This window comes from Akebia trifoliata, chromosome 7 (genome assembly GCF_017979445.1).
Source record: "Akebia trifoliata isolate Shusen 1 chromosome 7, ASM1797944v1, whole genome shotgun sequence".
NCBI lineage: Eukaryota > Viridiplantae > Streptophyta > Magnoliopsida > Ranunculales > Lardizabalaceae > Akebia > Akebia trifoliata.
This window is the reverse complement of record NC_141381.1, coordinates 28,386,433-28,405,145: the sequence shown is the minus strand read 5'-3', so window position 1 is coordinate 28,405,145 and position 18,713 is coordinate 28,386,433. Positions and strand designations below refer to the sequence as shown.

Here is an 18,713-nt window from a genome sequence, read left to right as displayed (position 1 = left end):
TGATGAATATTAGATTCTTTTAAATATAATTATTCATTTTCATAACTAATCCAATAAATGAGAGAGAGGAAACTTGGAATGCAAGTCTTTGTTACAGTTACGTACGTAGTGAGCTTTTAATGTATCTTTACTTGAACTACAAGGGAAGAGTTCTTCCAGTGCGTGTGCGTGCAGACATGCCAACCTAACAATTGGGTATAAATAGATGAGCATGTGTCGTCCTAAGAAGTGGACACGTTGTATTTATTTATGTGGCAACTGGTCCTTTATGTTATTGTGGCCATGTGGGCATGTGCACCCATGAAATTTATGATAATTAATAGTGGACATCTTGATAGTGAAGGATATAAATGTAGGAATGAAATTGCCACATTCAAATGATCTAACTAACCGTCTGATTAGTTGATCGAATGATTCTAAACATCTTTGACTAAGGAGATGACTTTGATAAGATTATCGAATAGTTGAATTCTTCACAAACGTCATACGATACAATCATATAAATATCTATTGTCTAAAATTTCTTCCCTTAAAAGTGAAGATGAATTATTAAAACCATTAAAATCAAAATCAAAGGAGTTTCAATAACTGCATTGAGTCCAGACTATAGATGAAGGGATGGGACTTGATCTTAGATACATATTATGTCTTTAAGTGAATCTTCATCACAAATGGAACCTAAGGGTGTTACGTGGGCCCACATGAGTCCATAACTCGTGCCTTGTCCTATCAAATGAACAAGGGTCTAACAATGCCTAATTTATAACAAAACATATTATAAAATATCAAGTTTACCATCATCTCTAACTCTTTTTCTTTTTTTTTTTAAGAAAAACAATCTCCCGACTAAGTTAGGTAAGAAAGATTCCAGAACAGATCTCCTTGTGACATCCAAAAACATGATCAATGCCATAGGAAAGTAGATCTCAAATTTTAATGCCCAGGTGGAGTATCAACTCTCAGACTTTAAACGAGTAGTAGAAAATTTTAAATACCAAAATCATGCCCTGTTTCACCTTTAATCATTAAGTACGGATCACCAACAACTAAAGTTTCTTTTTAATTTATTGTTTGTTTTTTTAGTGAAAAACTAGTTTTTGTTTTCTACAACTTATATAAGGATCTAAATTAATGAAATAAATCGGACCCAAGAACTAGCCTTCTAGGCCTTAGTATCTAGCTCTTATACATAAACAGTTAACCATAGAAATCTAGCAACATAAACCACTACTGCTTGGTTATTTTATCTTCACATTTACAAGGAAGTCCCATAATTCGTGTCGGCCCCACAGCCTAGCAAGCCCAATCTTCAGTGGACCGGCTTTGTAAAATTCATTTTCAAGTCTAAATGGGCCACGCCTGTTAATCAAAAAAGTTCTAAAGCACACGAGGACTGTTCATATATACTCTGTAGTTCCAGTATCTACAATGGTCTCAATTATTTTCAGTTAAACAAGTACATCACGGTCAAGGGTGATCATATTCAAAGAATAGTGTCAGATACCCGTCACGATTTTTACTGCCCAATAACCAATTTGGTTGAGTAGATCTTTTATTTTAAAAACTTAACCAATTTTTATTTTAAGGAATTTTGAAGCATTAATTCTCCCTTGAGTGGCTAATAGAAAGAACACTAATTATTCATAATTTGATATCGAATCCGCCTCTTTCTATACAATATTTATTTCGCTAATACAAGAGAACCGAGAAGGACACATATGTGGTGTACAAGTTATCTTATCGTACTTACATGTATAGGATTACATGTATATATAATATATGTGCATGAATTTATGCATCTATGTGGAGACGATCTTAATTAAGTTGCAGATTAATGAAATGGTCTGTGAATCAATGCACGGGTTTGCTTCCAAAGCTTACGTGCTTCGGATTCATTGTTTGCTAGACCTGAACTGTAATCCTCGTTACAGTCTGCAAAGTATCTCCCACTCAACCCATTTATTCGTGGGCTTAGAGCAACGTAGCATGTCGTCGATGCTCCCTATACCAAAATTATAAGGAGAAAAATTAAACCAATTAAGCTCAACTGGAAAAATAAACCAAGCTCAATCGGAATCGGAGTTTATATTGGTGCAAACTACATGATCAAGGAACAAACCTGCGATATTGATTTTAGTAGCTTGGATGCAAGAAAAAATAGTGAATCTGCACAAATAATAATGGACAAGTAAGATATTTTTTAAGTAGGAATTGATATTAAAGATAAATTTTCATGAGTATGGAGTATGGCTGAAAGTTTTGTAACATTTCATATTGTTTCATCCAAGATATTTAGATTTTGGGTGATACCAGAATGAACCATTGACCCTGAAACATTGAATGTTTCAATCGAAATTATCTTGGTCTTTTCTCTTGATTTGAAACATTGCCTCGAGAAGAGATTTCAAACAAGACAAATTTATCAAAATATGGACCAAAAATCAAATAATTCCCAAAATGGAGCACTATTGAACTTAATTCCGAAAATGGTAACTTACCGCTTTAGGAATTATTTTTTTTATTTAACAAAACAATAAATAAATAAAAATGAACAGTAAGTTACTAGTTTTTTATATCAAAAATACAATTTTTTCAAATGTTCTTTGTCAATGAGATCCTTTTGACTGTACACAAAAAAATTATGATCTCATGTCAATAGTATTTTTTTTTTTATAAAAACTAAATCTTGGTCAATGGGGTTCTTTTGACGATGTACATATATATATATATATATATATATATATATATATATATATATATATATAGGGTCACGTTCCTAAGACTCATATTGAGACTCACATTGCGACACACCGTTTTGTCTTATATGGGCAAAAATGTTTGGAATGAGCTGATTTTTTGTGAGGATGATCTCTGTGATGAGGGGATCATCCTGGCAAAAAACATCTCATTCAAAACTTCTAACCCATCAAATTGTTTACAAAAATTGGACGGTCTATAATTTTCAACAAAAATTGGACGGTCTAGAAGTTTCATATGAGCTGATTTTTGGCAAGGATGATTTCCTCACCATAGAGATCATCCTCACAAAAAATCAGCCCATTCCAAATATTTTTGTCCATATAAGACAAAACGGTGTGTCGCAATGTGAGTCCCAATATGAGTCTTAGGAACGCTGTTCATATATATATATATATATATATATATATATATATATATATTAGCATTTGGGTAATTAGAAAAAATTAATTCCAAAAACGGTAAATTATCATTTTTGGAAATAAGTTCAATAGTGCTCTGTGTTGGTAAATTTTTCTTTAAACAGTACAATCCCATCTCTAACTTTATAAATAGAAAGACTAAGGAAATCTAGGGAAATAATTTTTTGAGTTTGCAAGCTTTACTAGCTAATGAAAAACTTGATACGAGGATTAGTATTGCAATTTGTTTTTCTTAGTATGGCAAACTTTTTTTCTCTTTGCTTTAAAATGATTTTGTTCAATCAGTTTTAAAATGAAGGGTCATAAATAACTCATACCTGTGATCAAGCCATTATGGTCCCTGAAAATTCCAGTCTTCACAATTCCTGGATGGACTGCATTTATAGTCACTTTTGCATTCCTTGCCTGTGAGAAGCAATGAAATTCTTTCAATTAAATATTGTCATACGGAAGCATAACAAGAGTGAAGATAAAATAAAATATAAAACAAAACGAACACACAAGATTTATGTGGTTTGGCAAATTGCCTATGTCCACATAGGAGAGGGAGAAAAATCCATTATCAACTATAAAGATTATAGACTCTGTGCCCATAGACGCAATGAGCCTCACAGAGTAAAAAACACAAACAAACCCTACTTGAAAATACAATATATACTCAAAAATTGGCATCGGGGCACTGCCCCCGAACCCTCACATGGCCCCAATCAAGTAACTTGTCAGGCCAAGGCCCAAAGCGAGAGGGAAAGGTCCATTTTGATACTGTCTTAGCTCTTGAAATCCAAGCCCAATTAAAGTACTAGACATCTCACAACAAATATCTACTGTTCTCAGGACATTGTGTTGGTAAATATTGCATAGGAAAATATCATAAAGAATGAATTTGTACCTTAAGTTGTTTGGCCATTTCCTTGGCATGCAATACATTTGCCAATTTCGACTGAGAAATTTTGAGTATTTAGTGTTGTGTGCAGGACAAGTGACAAAAGGCTTTGTGGAGCGCTTGAATTGCCAAAAGTCCAAGAAAAAGGCCTAAATGTAGTAGTATAAATCTAAATGTTAGCGTCAAGATCTTTAGGATCCATATTGCTTTGTCATTAGACCTTTTTTATAAAAAGTGAAAAATAATTTTTTTTACCATTTTAGAAAAATTTATTTTGTTTATAACTTTAGTTTTAGATGCCAAATCACTCGCCTTACTTCTAAGATTTAATCATTTTTATTATTGTTGACTATTTTCGTATTTTACTATGAATAAAATCCTTCATATAATAATATCATAATCTGCAAGACGAGTTCTCTTTGATTTCATAAAATTTCTTTTGAGAGTTCTCTTCTTTTGGTGGATTCCAATTTTCCTTAGGTATTAACGTTGGTGGTATCCATTCATTGTTTCACTACTCTTTGGATGTTGTATGTGATAAGTTTGGGATCCAACTCAAAAACCAATTGGGTATGCGAGAGGCCCACGAGCTTATAAGGAGAGAGACAAGGTAATGAGTGTCTGATGTGGGACTAAACTCAATATGAGCCTCGCACGTGTGGGCCGGATTGGGTCAGAGCACGGGGAGATAAGAATTGGATGGCATAGAGGAAAGAAAGGCCCACTCTAATATCATATTAACTAACCAACTATTCCAGAAGATCAATCTGTTGGAAAAGGGGAGAACTATGAATATAAGCCGGTCATAGAGCTTAATTGTGGTATAACACACCCGAAAGTAGAGGAAAGTATACACTCAACACTCCCCCTCACCCATAAGGGTGGAAAGATTTCAACCCATGACCTATACAAACCTAGCCCTCTGATATCATGATAAGTCTCAGGGTCCAACTCAAAATCAATTGGCTATGAGTGGAGAGGTCTAAGAGCTTATAAGGAGAGAGAGAAATATGGCAATGAGTGTCCGATGTGGGACTAAACTCAAAAGTATGAGAAAAAATAAGAATATATTAAGATAGCATAACAAAATTAGTACAAAAGACAGTTCATTCTGGCTGTTTTCTAAATTATGTTTATTCCTTATTTGGAAGTTGACACTTTTCAATCTTTCGAAAGACAAAAAGGATAATATAATACTTGCTTTCTTTTGTGATTATTAGGGAATTTGGGAAGAGAGAAATCTTGATATTTTAAAGTATTTAGGGTTTGATTTTATTGTAAAGTTTTTGAGAATTTAAAAAATATTTTCATTTAGGAATCACTGTTTAGATGGGATTCTTTGTGCATGTCAATGGGCTAGCTTAATAGTGTGCTGTGCTCTTTTCATTAATATAAGAATAATCCTGAAGTGAACTCAAGATTGTACATCACATCGCACATCCTCATGTCTTGATGAAAAGCATCTATCTATGCTTCTTATACACTTTCACATCAGGATGTGCGATGTGAGGTACAATCGTGAGGTCACTTCTGCACAACTCTTAAAATAATTGCATCTTATATCTTTCAAAAAAATAGAGAACAATTAAAAAAATTTTAAAAAAAATTAATTTACTTTTTGGGGTTGACGATACGGTTGAAGTGGAACCCATCTCTTTTCACCCAACTGTGAATTACCGATGAAACGTTGATTATTCTACCTTCAATGCCTGTTTGGGCTGCAGTTTCTACCATCTTGTCTACCAACATTTCTGTTAACAAAAAATGTCCTGCCCAAACAAAGGAAAATATGAAAACAAAATAAAATTACTGAAATTCAAACAAAGCTAATTTTCACTCATTTTGCCAAATTTTGCTTTATTACAAAAGAAAAAACTGTCTTCTATGATGAATGCCATGTCAGCTACAGAATGGCCTCTTATTTTTCTAGAAGTTAAAACCCTCTGAAGCCTCAAAATAAACTCAGCCCATTCTATATTAGGTCTTGATAATTCAGGCCCAAAATGCTTCTGAGTGTAGCCCGGCCCATCTGTACTCCTAGTTTCATGGCCCACTAAATCATAAGATATTTAGTCACCCCCTTGATGATCTACATTCCAAAAATCAGACTCGCGAGTGATTTCTAGTCAATGACATCGGTCGTGATAAAAATTAAATCTAATGGCTAAGCCTATAACAAAAAAAATATTTGAATCATATTGCAAGATTTCAACAATCACACTTATTTGTGGAACATTGGCTCTTGGATGGGCGTACCTAACATATATGGGTTGGTGGACTCAGAGTGTGCCACATAGTTTTTTTTTTTTTTTTTTTCTTCTTTTTTTTTTCTTCTTTAATGTGACCAAAAAAATCCACACCCCATTGAACGTAAGCGGTTGGTAAGAATCTTTGAAAGCCTAAGTCCACCAACCAAGAAATGGTTACCCCACAATGGCGTGTGTGTTTTTATGTGACTAAAAAACACACACAAGTATATATATATATATATATATATATATATATATATATATATATATATGGGAAATGTTCAGCACCCTAAGTTTTACCACACACTTTAACAAACGTTTTTTGTCCTACATGGGTTAGAAGTTTTGGAATGAGCTGATTTTTGGTGAGGATGATCTCTATGATTAGAAGATCATCCTCCCCAAAAATCAGCCCATTCCGAAATGTTTAGCCCCATGTTTACACATTGAAAAATCGTGGACCGTCCATTTTTTGTAAATCAATTTTGATGGGGTTAGAAGTTTTGGAATGAGCTGATTTTTGGTGAGGATGATCTCCTCACCATAGAGATCATCCTCACCAAAAATCAGCTCATTCCGAAACTTATAACCCATGTAAGACAAAACACGTTTGTTAAAGTGTGTGGTAAAACTAAGGGTGGCGAACGGGACCCTATATATATATATATATAGGGTCACGTTCCTAAGACTCATATTGAGACTCACATTGCGACACACCGTTTTGTCTTATATGGGCAAAAATGTTTGGAATGAGCTGATTTTATGTGAGGATGATCTCTGTGATGAGGGGATCATCCTGGCAAAAAATCATCCCATTCCAAAACTTCTAACCCTATCAAAATTGATTTACAAAAATTGGAAGGTCTATAATTTTTCAACAAAAATTGGACGGTCTAGAAGTTTCATAATGAGCTGATTTTTGGCAAGGATGATCTCCTCACCATAGAGATCATCCTCACAAAAAATCAGCCCATTCCAAATATTTTTACCCATATAAGACAAAATGGTGTGTCGCAATGTGAGTCCCAATATGAGTCTTAGGAACGCTGTTATATATATATATATATATATATATATATGAACAGCGTTCCTAAGACTCATATTGGGACTCACATTGCGACACACCATTTTGTCTTATATGGGCAAAAATATTTGGAATGGGCTGATTTTTTGTGAGGATGATCTCTATGGTGAGGAGATCATCCTTGCCAAAAATCAGCTCATTATAAAACTTCTAGACCGTCCAATTTTTGTTGAAAAATTATAGACCGTCCAATTTTTGTAAATCAATTTTGATGGGGTTAGAAGTTTTGGAATGGGATGATTTTTTGCCAGGATGATCCCCTCATCACAAAGATCATCCTCACAAAAAATCAGCTCATTCCAAACATTTTTGCCTATATAAGACAAAACGGTGTGTCGCAATGTGAGTCTCAATATGAGTCTTAGGAACGTGACCCTATATATATATATATATGGGAAATGTTCAGCACCCTAAGTTTTACCACACACTTTAACAAACGTTTTTTGTCTTACATGGGTTAGAAGTTTTGGAATGGGCTGATTTTTGGTGAGGATGATCTCTATGATTAGAAGATCATCCTCCCCAAAAATCAGCCCATTCCGAAATGTTTAGCCCCATGTTTACAAGTTGAAAAATCGTGGACCGTCCATTTTTTGTAAATCATTTTTGATGGGGTTAGAAGTTTTGGAATGAGCTGATTTTTGGTGAGGATGATCTCCTCACCATAGAGATCATCCTCACCAAAAATCAGCCCATTCCGAAACTTCTAACCCATGTAGGACAAAACGCGTTTGTTAAAGTGTGTGGTAAAACTTAGGGTGCCGAACGGGACCCATATATATATAGGGAAATGTTCAGCACCCTAAGTTTTACCACACACTTTAACAAACGTTTTTTGTCCTACATGGGTTAGAAGTTTTGGAATGGGCTGATTTTTGGTGAGGATGATCTCTATGATTAGAAGATCATCCTCCCCAAAAATCAGCCCATTCCGAAATGTTTAGCCCCATGTTTACACGTTGAAAAATCGTGGACTGTCCATTTTTTGTAAATCAATTTTGATGGGGTTAGAAGTTTTGGAATGAACTGATTTTTTGTGAGGATGATCTCCTCACCATAGAGATCATCCTCACCAAAAATCAGCTCATTCCGAAACTTATAACCCATGTAAGACAAAACACGTTTGTTAAAGTGTGTGGTAAAACTTAGGGTGCCGAACGGGACCCATATATATATATATATATATATATATATATATATATATATATATATATATATATATATATATATCATAAAGATGGCAAATGGGGTTGGGTATATAGGCTCGACACCATTGGTCTATGAGGGGGTCGAGTCGATAAGGGTCATTGAAACCCCAAGTCCTACACCAACCAAGAGATGGGTACCCTCCCCTTCATTGGTAGGGAATCTTTATAATCTAGTACCTTATCTACTTCCTTGTACATTCACTCCATTTTCAAGGCCCATTATTTTTTAAAAATTTATATAAGAAAAATATAATTTAAAAAAAATATGTAGTTAAAAAGGTAAATTCCCAAATAATTACAATTTTTTTTTCTTTTTTTTTTAAATTTTGCTAATATTGACACAACTACCACGTAATGTTGACAAGACAACTTTGTCAGGGATTAGCAATATTTCGAAAATGTAGAAAACTTTTGTAATTATTTGGGAATTTACCCTAGTTAAAAAGATGAGAGGTCGGAATTACCCAAGTAATTTGTAGCAAAAGTCATCTCAATTTTGTCTTCAGAGAACTCTAAATTTTGGCAGAACTTCCCAGCATTGTTTCTGCAAAGTTAAATTATCACCACACCATCAGTATTTACCCAGAAGATACAAACAAACAAATACATAAATTTAATGACAATTACTTCAATGACCATGGTCCAGTGTTCCCATTCTCCATAAACATCATATGGGCCCATAGGCCCACATGACTTTTGGCCCAATTCTTGTGGGATGCAAACCAAAAAGCTGTCAGATTGATGATGGAGCCTCTTTTTTTTTTTTTTTTTAATGGATGTAAAACCCACGCATGGGTCTGTTCATTAAACCCATGGTTGAAGTTTGATTCCTTATCCAACAGCTAGAAATCACCAATCAGTCTGATTTTAGTGTGTGATTACCAAGGGGTGGGCCCAAAAGTGAGCCACGTGGCTTTATTATGTCTGGGATCATTAAATGTTAAGTGACCATTCTGTTTCTCTACAGTTTTGTAGGGTTTTTTTTTCTTGGATTTTTATTAACTACAGATGGAAACACAGAAATATATTTAATAAAATACATGTCAAATGGACTCACATGACAAGATTAAGTGGTAATCCTAGAGATAAAAACTCAGAGCAGAATCTCTTGACTGAAGCCAATGAGCTGAGATCAATTTCTAATAATACAATCTCAGCCTTTGGGCTCTCTTTTTGGATCCTCTCTTTAACTTCATCTCCTTTCTTTAAGTCTCTTGCAGGGATAATAAGCCTCACCCCTCTCTTTGCTAATACTCTCGCAGTTTCAAGTCCGATACCTGACGTTGCTCCTTTTACGACGAACCCGAAGATCAGAAGAGAGGATTAATCAGATACACATCAAGAAATCTAGGTTTTAATGCTTTATATATCCACACAAAAAAATCATTCTTTGTTGGATAACAATAAATAAATGAAGACCAGATTTTTGTTACAGAGATGCAGTATTGATTATTGAACTAAATCAATGTTAAGGAAAGGTTATTTAATTATCTAACAAGAGACCCACCAAAATATAAGAATATTTTATTTATAAAATATATATATTAAATTAGCTCACAAAGCCTATAAATCTTTAATTATATCCTGTAATTAATCCTTAAATAAGAACATGATTAGCTAACAAGAATCCAAAAAAATAGTAATTAGGTTTTAACCAATGAGTGGGGAGTGTTCAGAAAGAGAAGCATATCTTGCAAGAACTTAAAAAAAGCCAGGTAGAGATGGAAGAGATCTAAATGAAATAAACAAACCCATAATCCTCTTCAAAAGTATATTTTTTTTTCCTCTAAGAGAGAGAGAGAGAGAGAGAGAGAATATTAATTAAATAAAATTGTACCCATGTCGATTAAATTTAAGATAATTTAGAGAAAACCCATGAAAGAAAGGTAGCTTTTATCAAATTTATTCCAATTATCTCTAAAGTTTAAACTAAAAAAGCTAAGAAGAATCAGAATCACCTCAAAATCCATCCAACTAGTATTAGATCAATAAAACCCACCTACGAAATTCCAATACAATCAAAGAAAAATATGTGACATTACTCTAAAACTAATTTTTTTTTTTTGTTCAAAAAAAGAAAGAAAGAACGAATAATTGGGACTAACCAGTGATTATAGCTGTTAGATGAGAACAAGAACAATCTTTTGTTACTTGTTCAGCAGTGGAACTTGATCCAAAACCACTTGGGCCAGCAACACCTGCTAAATACCTTAGTGCTTCCTTCATGGAGAGTGAAACTGGAAGACTTATTCAGCAAAATAAAATCTAAATTGATATATAAGAGTCACATGTAAAGGGACTCTTATAATGTATATATAAGGAAGGAATGATATTTAATAAGAATTCACCCATATTATTGTTTTTTCTTTATTAGGTTTTTTTTTTTGTTTTTTCTCTTCTTCTTCTTCTTCTTCTTTCACTTTTTGAATTTGATTTGTTGGGGGTGTGGTGTGAAAAGCCCGCGAGATCGCCCTATCAGTTGCTTTCTCGTTTTCATATATCTTCTCGTGAGAAATTAACGAGTTTTTGTCATTTGTGAACTTAAAGGATGACAATAGATATATTGTATGAATTATACACAGAATTGATTGTATTAGCTATATATATATGGAACAAAGCTTGGATAATGTTCCAATATTGCATGTATAATTTATATATATTTTCATGGACTCCGTGATGAAATAAAAGTCTGAATCCAACGACAAGACTTTATTAATCCTAATCCTAATGAGTTGTGATAATCTGACTCACTTTTTTGTACTCACTTTGACTACCCCTTCACATTACTGTGCATCCTTAATTTGCTTTGGGATACACAAGTCTAGATATTTATGATTTTGTACGGTGATGTGAAGGGAGAGGGGTTCAAAGTGAGTACCAAAAAAAAGGAGTCCGGTTATCAAGACTTAATCCTAATTCCTAAAAAAGGAAATTTCATGTGGTGATTCGGACAACAAGATGCTTGATTTTTAAGGTTTCATCATTGATATATCCAACATTCATGGGTTAGTGGGCCAAAGTGATGAAAAGAAATGTGGTGTTGGACCGTGCATGCATGCTCACTAGTCATGAATACAATTGTCGATGGATCAAAATGATATTATATTAATATTGATCTGATAAGAAATTTATTAGATCCAGACTTGATCAAACAATCATTTTAAGTTTTGCACCTAATCTAACATAATATGTATTCTAGATCCAATTCGATTTGATCCTAAAAATTAATATTTTCTTATCAATCCAAATCTCATTCAATAAATTTTGATAAAAGTACATATATAAATATGAAATATATTACATATTCAAATAAAATAAAATATATCTTGTTTATATATTTTCAAATACATTATTGGGTTCAATATATGGTTGATCTAAAATTGATTAGATTTGTTAACAAATTGGATCCTTATAAAATTGGGTCTTTATCAAAATCCAAATCCTCAATCTGGATCTGAAGTTTCAAATATACCGATTCGTTGATAACCCTAGACTTATTAAAGTATGGTGAGTGTGTTTTTTTTTTTTTTTTTTTGGTATGGTTAGTTATAGCTATTGGATTGTTCCTCATTTAAATAATATATAGTTGTGTTGGCATCTTTCACACGTGCACTTAATTAACATAATTCAAAAGTTTAAAATCCATATGAGAAATTCACAATATAACGTGAAATAGGCGAGAAATTACCAGACAAGTTTTACTTTTGTTGGGTGCCCATCTCTTCACACGTTCCTTCGGTTCTTAGGCTTTCTCTCATTAGGGGTGTAAGAAATGATGGTTGGTGTTGGAGGTTTGACGGACCTAAAGAGAGCATTGAAGTTGATTTTTCAACGATGAATTCTGAATCTGCCTTGAAATGGGACCACTCGGTCCCCTCTCTTGCCCACATCACTCGTAATATTGTCAAACACTTTGTGAAGCATTTCTCTGTTGCCACCACCATATGTTACCTTCACTCATACAAAAGTGAAATATGCATTTGCAACCCATTATCTTTAAGAGCATAAATAGGTATTGGAAGAACAAAAAAGAAAAGTAAATTTGTCATGATTCAATCTATAAAGAAGATTAGGGTTCTTGAGAAAAAGGTTGATCGATTATCGGTTGTGCACGTGAAAGTCGGTGCACACGGGTGTTTAAGTGCATTTGAAGTAATGAGGGTTCTTTCTTTTTTCTTTTTTTTGTCGGCAAAAATTCTAATTAAATTATCCTAATAATCATTCAATTAATCGGCTACCTTTTTATTGTTGCTTACAAGATTTGATGCTCATTGTTTTCTCACTTAACCCCCACCCACCCCCAATACACACATTTTGTTATGGATGTTTGTTGTCGTTGGCACATCCCTACCTTCTTCACGTGAGATTGTACCTTATTAAGGATGCTTCCTTTCGTCATCGCTAGGATAATTGTAAGAAGAGAAATGATATAATTTTTTAAGGAAAGAAAGAAGATTAATTTTGATAATATTATTCTAATTAAGTTCAAAATTTAATTTAATTTTTTTTTTAGGAATCAAGCTATCCAAGCTTCTTAGAGCACTCAACTAATCCCTAGAGCACGTGTAGTATTAGGAAAAGAAGTGCAATCGAAATAAAAAAACGAATCGAAAAATCAAATACAAGATGCAATCACAGAAAGAAACACAGAGATTTTATGTGGTTCCCTCTAGATTGAGATACATCCACATATCACATTAATTTCACTATGAAGGAAAACTTGTAGTTACAGATTACACATTTTCACCAAAAATGAGAAATATAAATACCCCAACGTGAAGGCATGGCTTGATTTACAGTGCCTCCTTATTGACCAGTACTATCAGGCTCCACAAACCACAACATGTAGTCCCCTCCCCCTACTATCACCAGGTAATTTCTGAGATAAATCCCTGAGGGTGGCTCTTAAAGGGCGATTTGAACTCAAGATCTCCACTTCTTAAGGTGTGGTCTTGGCTAATCCCACCAACCCTTAAATGATCCAAAATCTAATTTGTTGTTTTGTTGGTAGTTTGAATGTTAGTATCAGAACAAAATTATTCTTCAGGATTTTGTTTTCAAATGGGATATTGGTTGTAAGCATAGAGCTGAATTTAAATTGAAGTTTTCCTCAATTGCTTTTGTTGGTATTCTTGATCTTTATGGCCTTTGATCAAATTTTTCTTCCGGAATGGAATCTTTTTATATTTATATAATAAAAAATTGGCTATTTTTTACATTGTCAATTAGTTACCTGGAAACATTGAGATTATAAGTAGTTCTATAGATGAAATGATATCATGATGAAGTAGTCTCCATGTTCAAACTTATAATTTTTTAGCAATTTGAAGAAGAATCATGATAATTTGATGTTCTTTTTGTACATTTAAACAAATGTAATAGCAAGATAACACAATCGCACAAAACACAATAATTTACGTGATTCGACAGTGTGCTTACATCCACAAAACAGAACAAGAACAAATCTACGGTTTTGTGACTGGATTGTACAAAGAGCATCAAATTATCATGACTCTTTGAGAAAATGGAGTACAAATAAACAAAAATATCGTCCTATCAAATTAGAAACTATTTTTTTTTTCTCTCCTCTCATCTACTTTTTCAATTACAGGTTGAATCAAATTTCAAATCTCAATTTGTTTTTTCTTGTAATCTTCTTATCCTCATTTGACTTACTCTCCATTAATCTATACTTAATTAGCCAAAAAGCCCACCAAAGATAAAAGATAAGGAAAAAAAAACAAGAATCTGACAAATTAAAAAAGCCAGCCAACCAAGGAAATAAAGAGCTTTTTCTGTTTATTTGCCAACAACCCAACAAAGGAAGAAAAGGAGACACTGATCTAAAACAAAGCACCACCCTAAAACCCTAGGGCCCAAAGTGGTGCAAACATGTCTCCCCACAATCAATGGAATTATCCTACCTGAATTGATGCATTCAATAAAGTTAAACAAACACTGCCAGAAACACTAGAATCCCCTCATCACAATCATATCAAACTCACCTTTTACAGTGTCCATGGAAAAATAAAGAAGGAAAGATGAAAAACCAACTAAGAACAATCCACTTTCTTTTTGTATACCCAACCAGACCTTCAGTAATAAAAATTAATATTAAATGGAGATTGGATAATAAGGTAATATAGAATGTCATTTTTATTCAATTATTTGATCCCCATGTATGGTAAGTAAGATTTGGAGAAAAGGTTGTTTGTCTTCATATCCATGCAACAACAAAACTATTAAAAAGAATAGGAAGAAAAGAAGGGTATTTAAAAAATGTGAGATGAAAGGTCAAAGTTGAGATTGCACAGCATTTGCTTTGTTGGGATTCTCATGAAGTATGAGATTTGATTAAAGACAATAGATCTCCTTCTCACCAGCATTATTTCCTTCAAAACAAAGTCTAACAAGTAACTTTAGAGAAATGGGTATAAAGCTTGGTGGGTGAAAAGGTTGCATATAATATCATCTACTTTACTATTGGGGTCAGTGGATATAATGTGTAAGGGAGAATTAGAGATGGAAAATAGCATGACTTGTCTAATTCTAAACCATTTGTTTTGTTTGATAATTAGGATTTAACCACTAAACTATTTCAAAAGTACAATAATGAAGGCTTAGACTTTGATTATGATATATAATATAAACTTAATTGGGTTGTTGGTTGGTTGGTTTTAACCTAAATGTTGCTCAAGCAATGTAAAGTGGTTGGTTTCACACATTGTTTTAGGTGGTTGGTTGTTTGTAACCTTTATCATTGATCAATCCATGTAAAGTGGTTAATCAGATGTTATGTGAAAGTGGCTAATTAATCAAATATAAAGAGGTTAATTGGATGTTTGTAACATTTATCATTGCTCAATTGTCTAATTCTAAACCATTAGTTTTGTTGGATAATTAGGGTTTAACCATTAAACTGTTTCAAAAGTACAATAATGAATGTTTAGAACTTTGATATATTATGATATAGACTTAATTAGGTGGTTGGTTTTAACCTAAATACTGCTCAAGCCATGTAAAGAGGTTGGTTTAATCACACACATTGTGTTAGGTGGTTGGTTTGTTTGTAACCTTTATCATTGCTCAATACATGTAAAGCGGCTAATCTGATGCTTGTAACCCTTATCATTAATGTTCAATCAGATTTAAAACAGCTAATCTGCTTTACCATTGACGGTTAGTGGATAAAATTGAAATGTGTAAGTACGGTTTTAACCGTTAAACTCTTTCAAAAGTACAATGATGAGTTGGTTTTGTAACTTTAATGTTGCTCGAAACTTGCAACAGATTGGGTGTCAATGGGTCGGATCCAATTTGGTTCCTAAGGCACTTAGTACCATAACCGTTATATTTTTTTCGGTTTCAATTTTTGTCTATTTCGATTCTGGGCTCAAAATAAATGGAACTGGAACCACTAAGTAATATAGGTACCCATCGATTCCACTTCTTACGAATTGAATAAGAAAAAAATATATTTCAAATCATTATAAAACTTGTTTACTTCAATATATATATATATGGGGCAATTCATGGGCCATATGTAAAAACAATGGTTTTTCAAAATACGGGTTAGAGGTTTTGGATTGAGCTGGTTTTTTGCGAGAATGGTCATTATGATGAGAAGATCATCCTCGCAGAAAATCAGCTCATCTGAAACTTCTAAATCCATTAAAAATGATTTACAAATTAATGACAAAAATTGGCAAAAAATCGACGATCCACATTCTAAATCACTTTTAATGGGGTTAGAAGTTTCAGATTGGACTGATTTTTTTTATTTTTTTATTCAGATGATCTTCCCATCATAGAGATTCGTAAAAAAATCAGTTCAATCCAAAACTTCTAACCCATATTTTGAAATTTTATTAATGTTACATTGTTTTTACATATATTTTTTCATATGTCCATTATATATATATATATATATATATATATCAAGGGTGGGGTTCCTACGACCCCCATTACAACTTACCGTTTGTCTTATATGGGCAAAAATGTTTGGAATGAGCTGATTTTTTGTGAGAATGATCTCTGTGATGAGGGGATCATCTTGGCAAAAAATCAGCTCATAAATTGTTAACTTATTTATAATTTGTTAAACTAAAGATGTAAGTTGATAATTTTTTCAAAAATTAAAAATTTATCTTCTTTAAAAGTGGTATGGTTTTAGAAGAGATGGGTCATTTTAAACTTCAATCCACAATTTAATTATATGAAAAATTGAAGAGCTTTGTATAACATGCATAAATTTTAAAATGATCATGTATGCGGATGATCATTTGACCCTATGCCCAAAACAAAATAAAAAATCTTAAATCATTTATAATATAAAAAGAATTGACAAAATAAATCAGTTCCTAGTACCCGTTGGATAGAACCTAACGGTTCGGATTTCTATCAGTACTGTTCCATTTTAAACCCGGCTCTTTTCGGTTCCAATGAAGAGGGAACCAGAACTACAGATTTTGGTTCTGGTTCCTTTTTGGTTTCGGTTGGATGGGTACCGAGCCAACCATGTAAAATGTCTAATTTTCATGCATATAAGGACAACCAGTTAGGGATAAGGTCCTGAAACTGATCCAATAAGCATTGGATTGGACTCTTGTTGGATGGGATATTTATTAGATCTCTCATATATAAGGATCCAAACCCAATCAAATAAGATTAGGTTGGATTAGGCCGAACATGATTTGATATAGAAAATCTAATAATAAACTTCATATGGTTATACAAAAACATGATGTAACCATAAATTTTCTTACATTTTATCAGATCTAGTCCCTAATGAATTGATATGATACAAAGTTACAAACCGAATCCAAGAGTCATCAGATTGGATTTTGATTCAAATATTAAAATCCAATAAAAGCCCATCAGATCAGTTTGGATCCAATCTGATCCATTTTTTATCAGGTTGGTCCCACTTTGACCCATTCTGATCCAATCCCTAATTCCAGAGATAATTAAACGAAATTTCAAATGATGAAAACAATTAACAGTGTATGGTAATGCTATGCAGTCAGAAACATTGAAACCAGTTTGCACAAGTAGAGCAAACAAACATGAACTAGGCTTGCTTGAATTATCAAACTGAGTCGGATTCGAGACAACTCAGGTATCCAGCTCATCCTATTTGACTCAGTCACCCAATTTAATTGCTTGTCCTAAGAACAGATGATAAATATGTTACCAGGTTCATTGGTTTATTTTCAGTTTGCGATTTGTGGTTCTAGTCCAGAAAGAACCCGATTCCACATCCTTCGGATCGGAGCAACCTAGACTACCACACCAAATCACGTCTTGAGTTCAAATCATCCCAAGAGCCACTCTTGGGGATTTATCCCAAATATTATCCGATGTGTGTGGGCCGTGGGGTGAAGGGACAATACGTGCCTTGAGGTTTAATCTAGTGCTCTAAGAGACCTGGATACATTGATTTCAATTATTAAATCAGATCACTCTTCCTGAGTTATCCCCAATTCCAATCGATCGGTATTTGCAACACTTAGTTGTGTGGACCAATTTAGTTATATTTTTATACATTGAGTTAAATAATTATTATTTAATATAAAAATAAGATTTTGTGGATATAGAATTTACTCACTTTTATATTTTAAGGGTTATTTATTATTTTTATTTTTGGGCTGGTATAAGTGCTTCTAAATCAATTTTATAAGCATGGCTTTTGGGACACCAACTGAATAATAATAGGGAACATAGATTTTCTATTTTGAAATTTATGTGCTAAGTTGATGAACCAATGACATTGTGCCACATGTGATGATATCATCCACCTTGTTCAAATATTCTCGTCATCAATGAGTTAATCTCATTAAAACACAATGAAAATAGAATTGTGGACAAACATGGATGTATGCAATATTGGTGGATCAACATGGATGCCCAAATTCACACCAATAAGCTATTGGGTGACAATGTTAAAAAAAATGCTTTTGTGATTGTGAAATACTTGTAGAAATTGTGAGCTATTTAATGCAAAATAGATTGTCGTTAAAAAAAATTGTGGACATCCAAATTTTTTATCTAAAATCATACAAAATACCAACACATATTTTAGTTATCAATTCAAGGTCAAGACCATTTTCA

At 33.2% G+C, this 18,713-nt stretch overlaps 1 protein-coding gene across 1 annotated transcript; it reads right to left on the bottom strand.

The window, feature by feature from the left end:
• Positions 1-1,647: 1,647 nt before the first annotated feature.
• On the bottom strand, positions 1,648-10,922 carry LOC147398791 (short-chain dehydrogenase TIC 32 B, chloroplastic-like). The gene is made up of 8 exons (XM_086446764.1): positions 10,709-10,922; positions 9,661-9,892; positions 9,068-9,147; positions 5,677-5,831; positions 4,069-4,119; positions 3,497-3,584; positions 2,120-2,166; positions 1,648-2,002 (listed from the first exon to the last, which is right to left on the bottom strand). The coding sequence occupies exons 1-8, from the start codon at positions 10,827-10,829 to the stop codon at positions 1,832-1,834; spliced, it is 945 nt and encodes a 314-aa protein (XP_086302890.1). The 5' UTR covers positions 10,830-10,922; the 3' UTR covers positions 1,648-1,831.
• Positions 10,923-18,713: the final 7,791 nt, after the last annotated feature.

What these genes read in the sequence shown, in the direction of transcription:
- LOC147398791 (XM_086446764.1), bottom strand. Translation starts at nt 10,829, where the DNA reads ATGAAGGAAGCACTAAGGTATTTAGCAGGTGTTGCTGGCCCAAGTGGT. An exon ending in TCTAACAGCTATAATCACTG is followed by an intron (nt 9,893 to 10,708) that starts GTTAGTCCCAAT and finishes TCGTCGTAAAAG; the next exon opens with GAGCAACGTCAGGTATCGGA. An exon ending in CCATAATGGCTTGATCACAG is followed by an intron (nt 2,167 to 3,496) that starts GTATGAGTTATT and finishes TTATTTGTGCAG; the next exon opens with ATTCACTATTTTTTCTTGCA.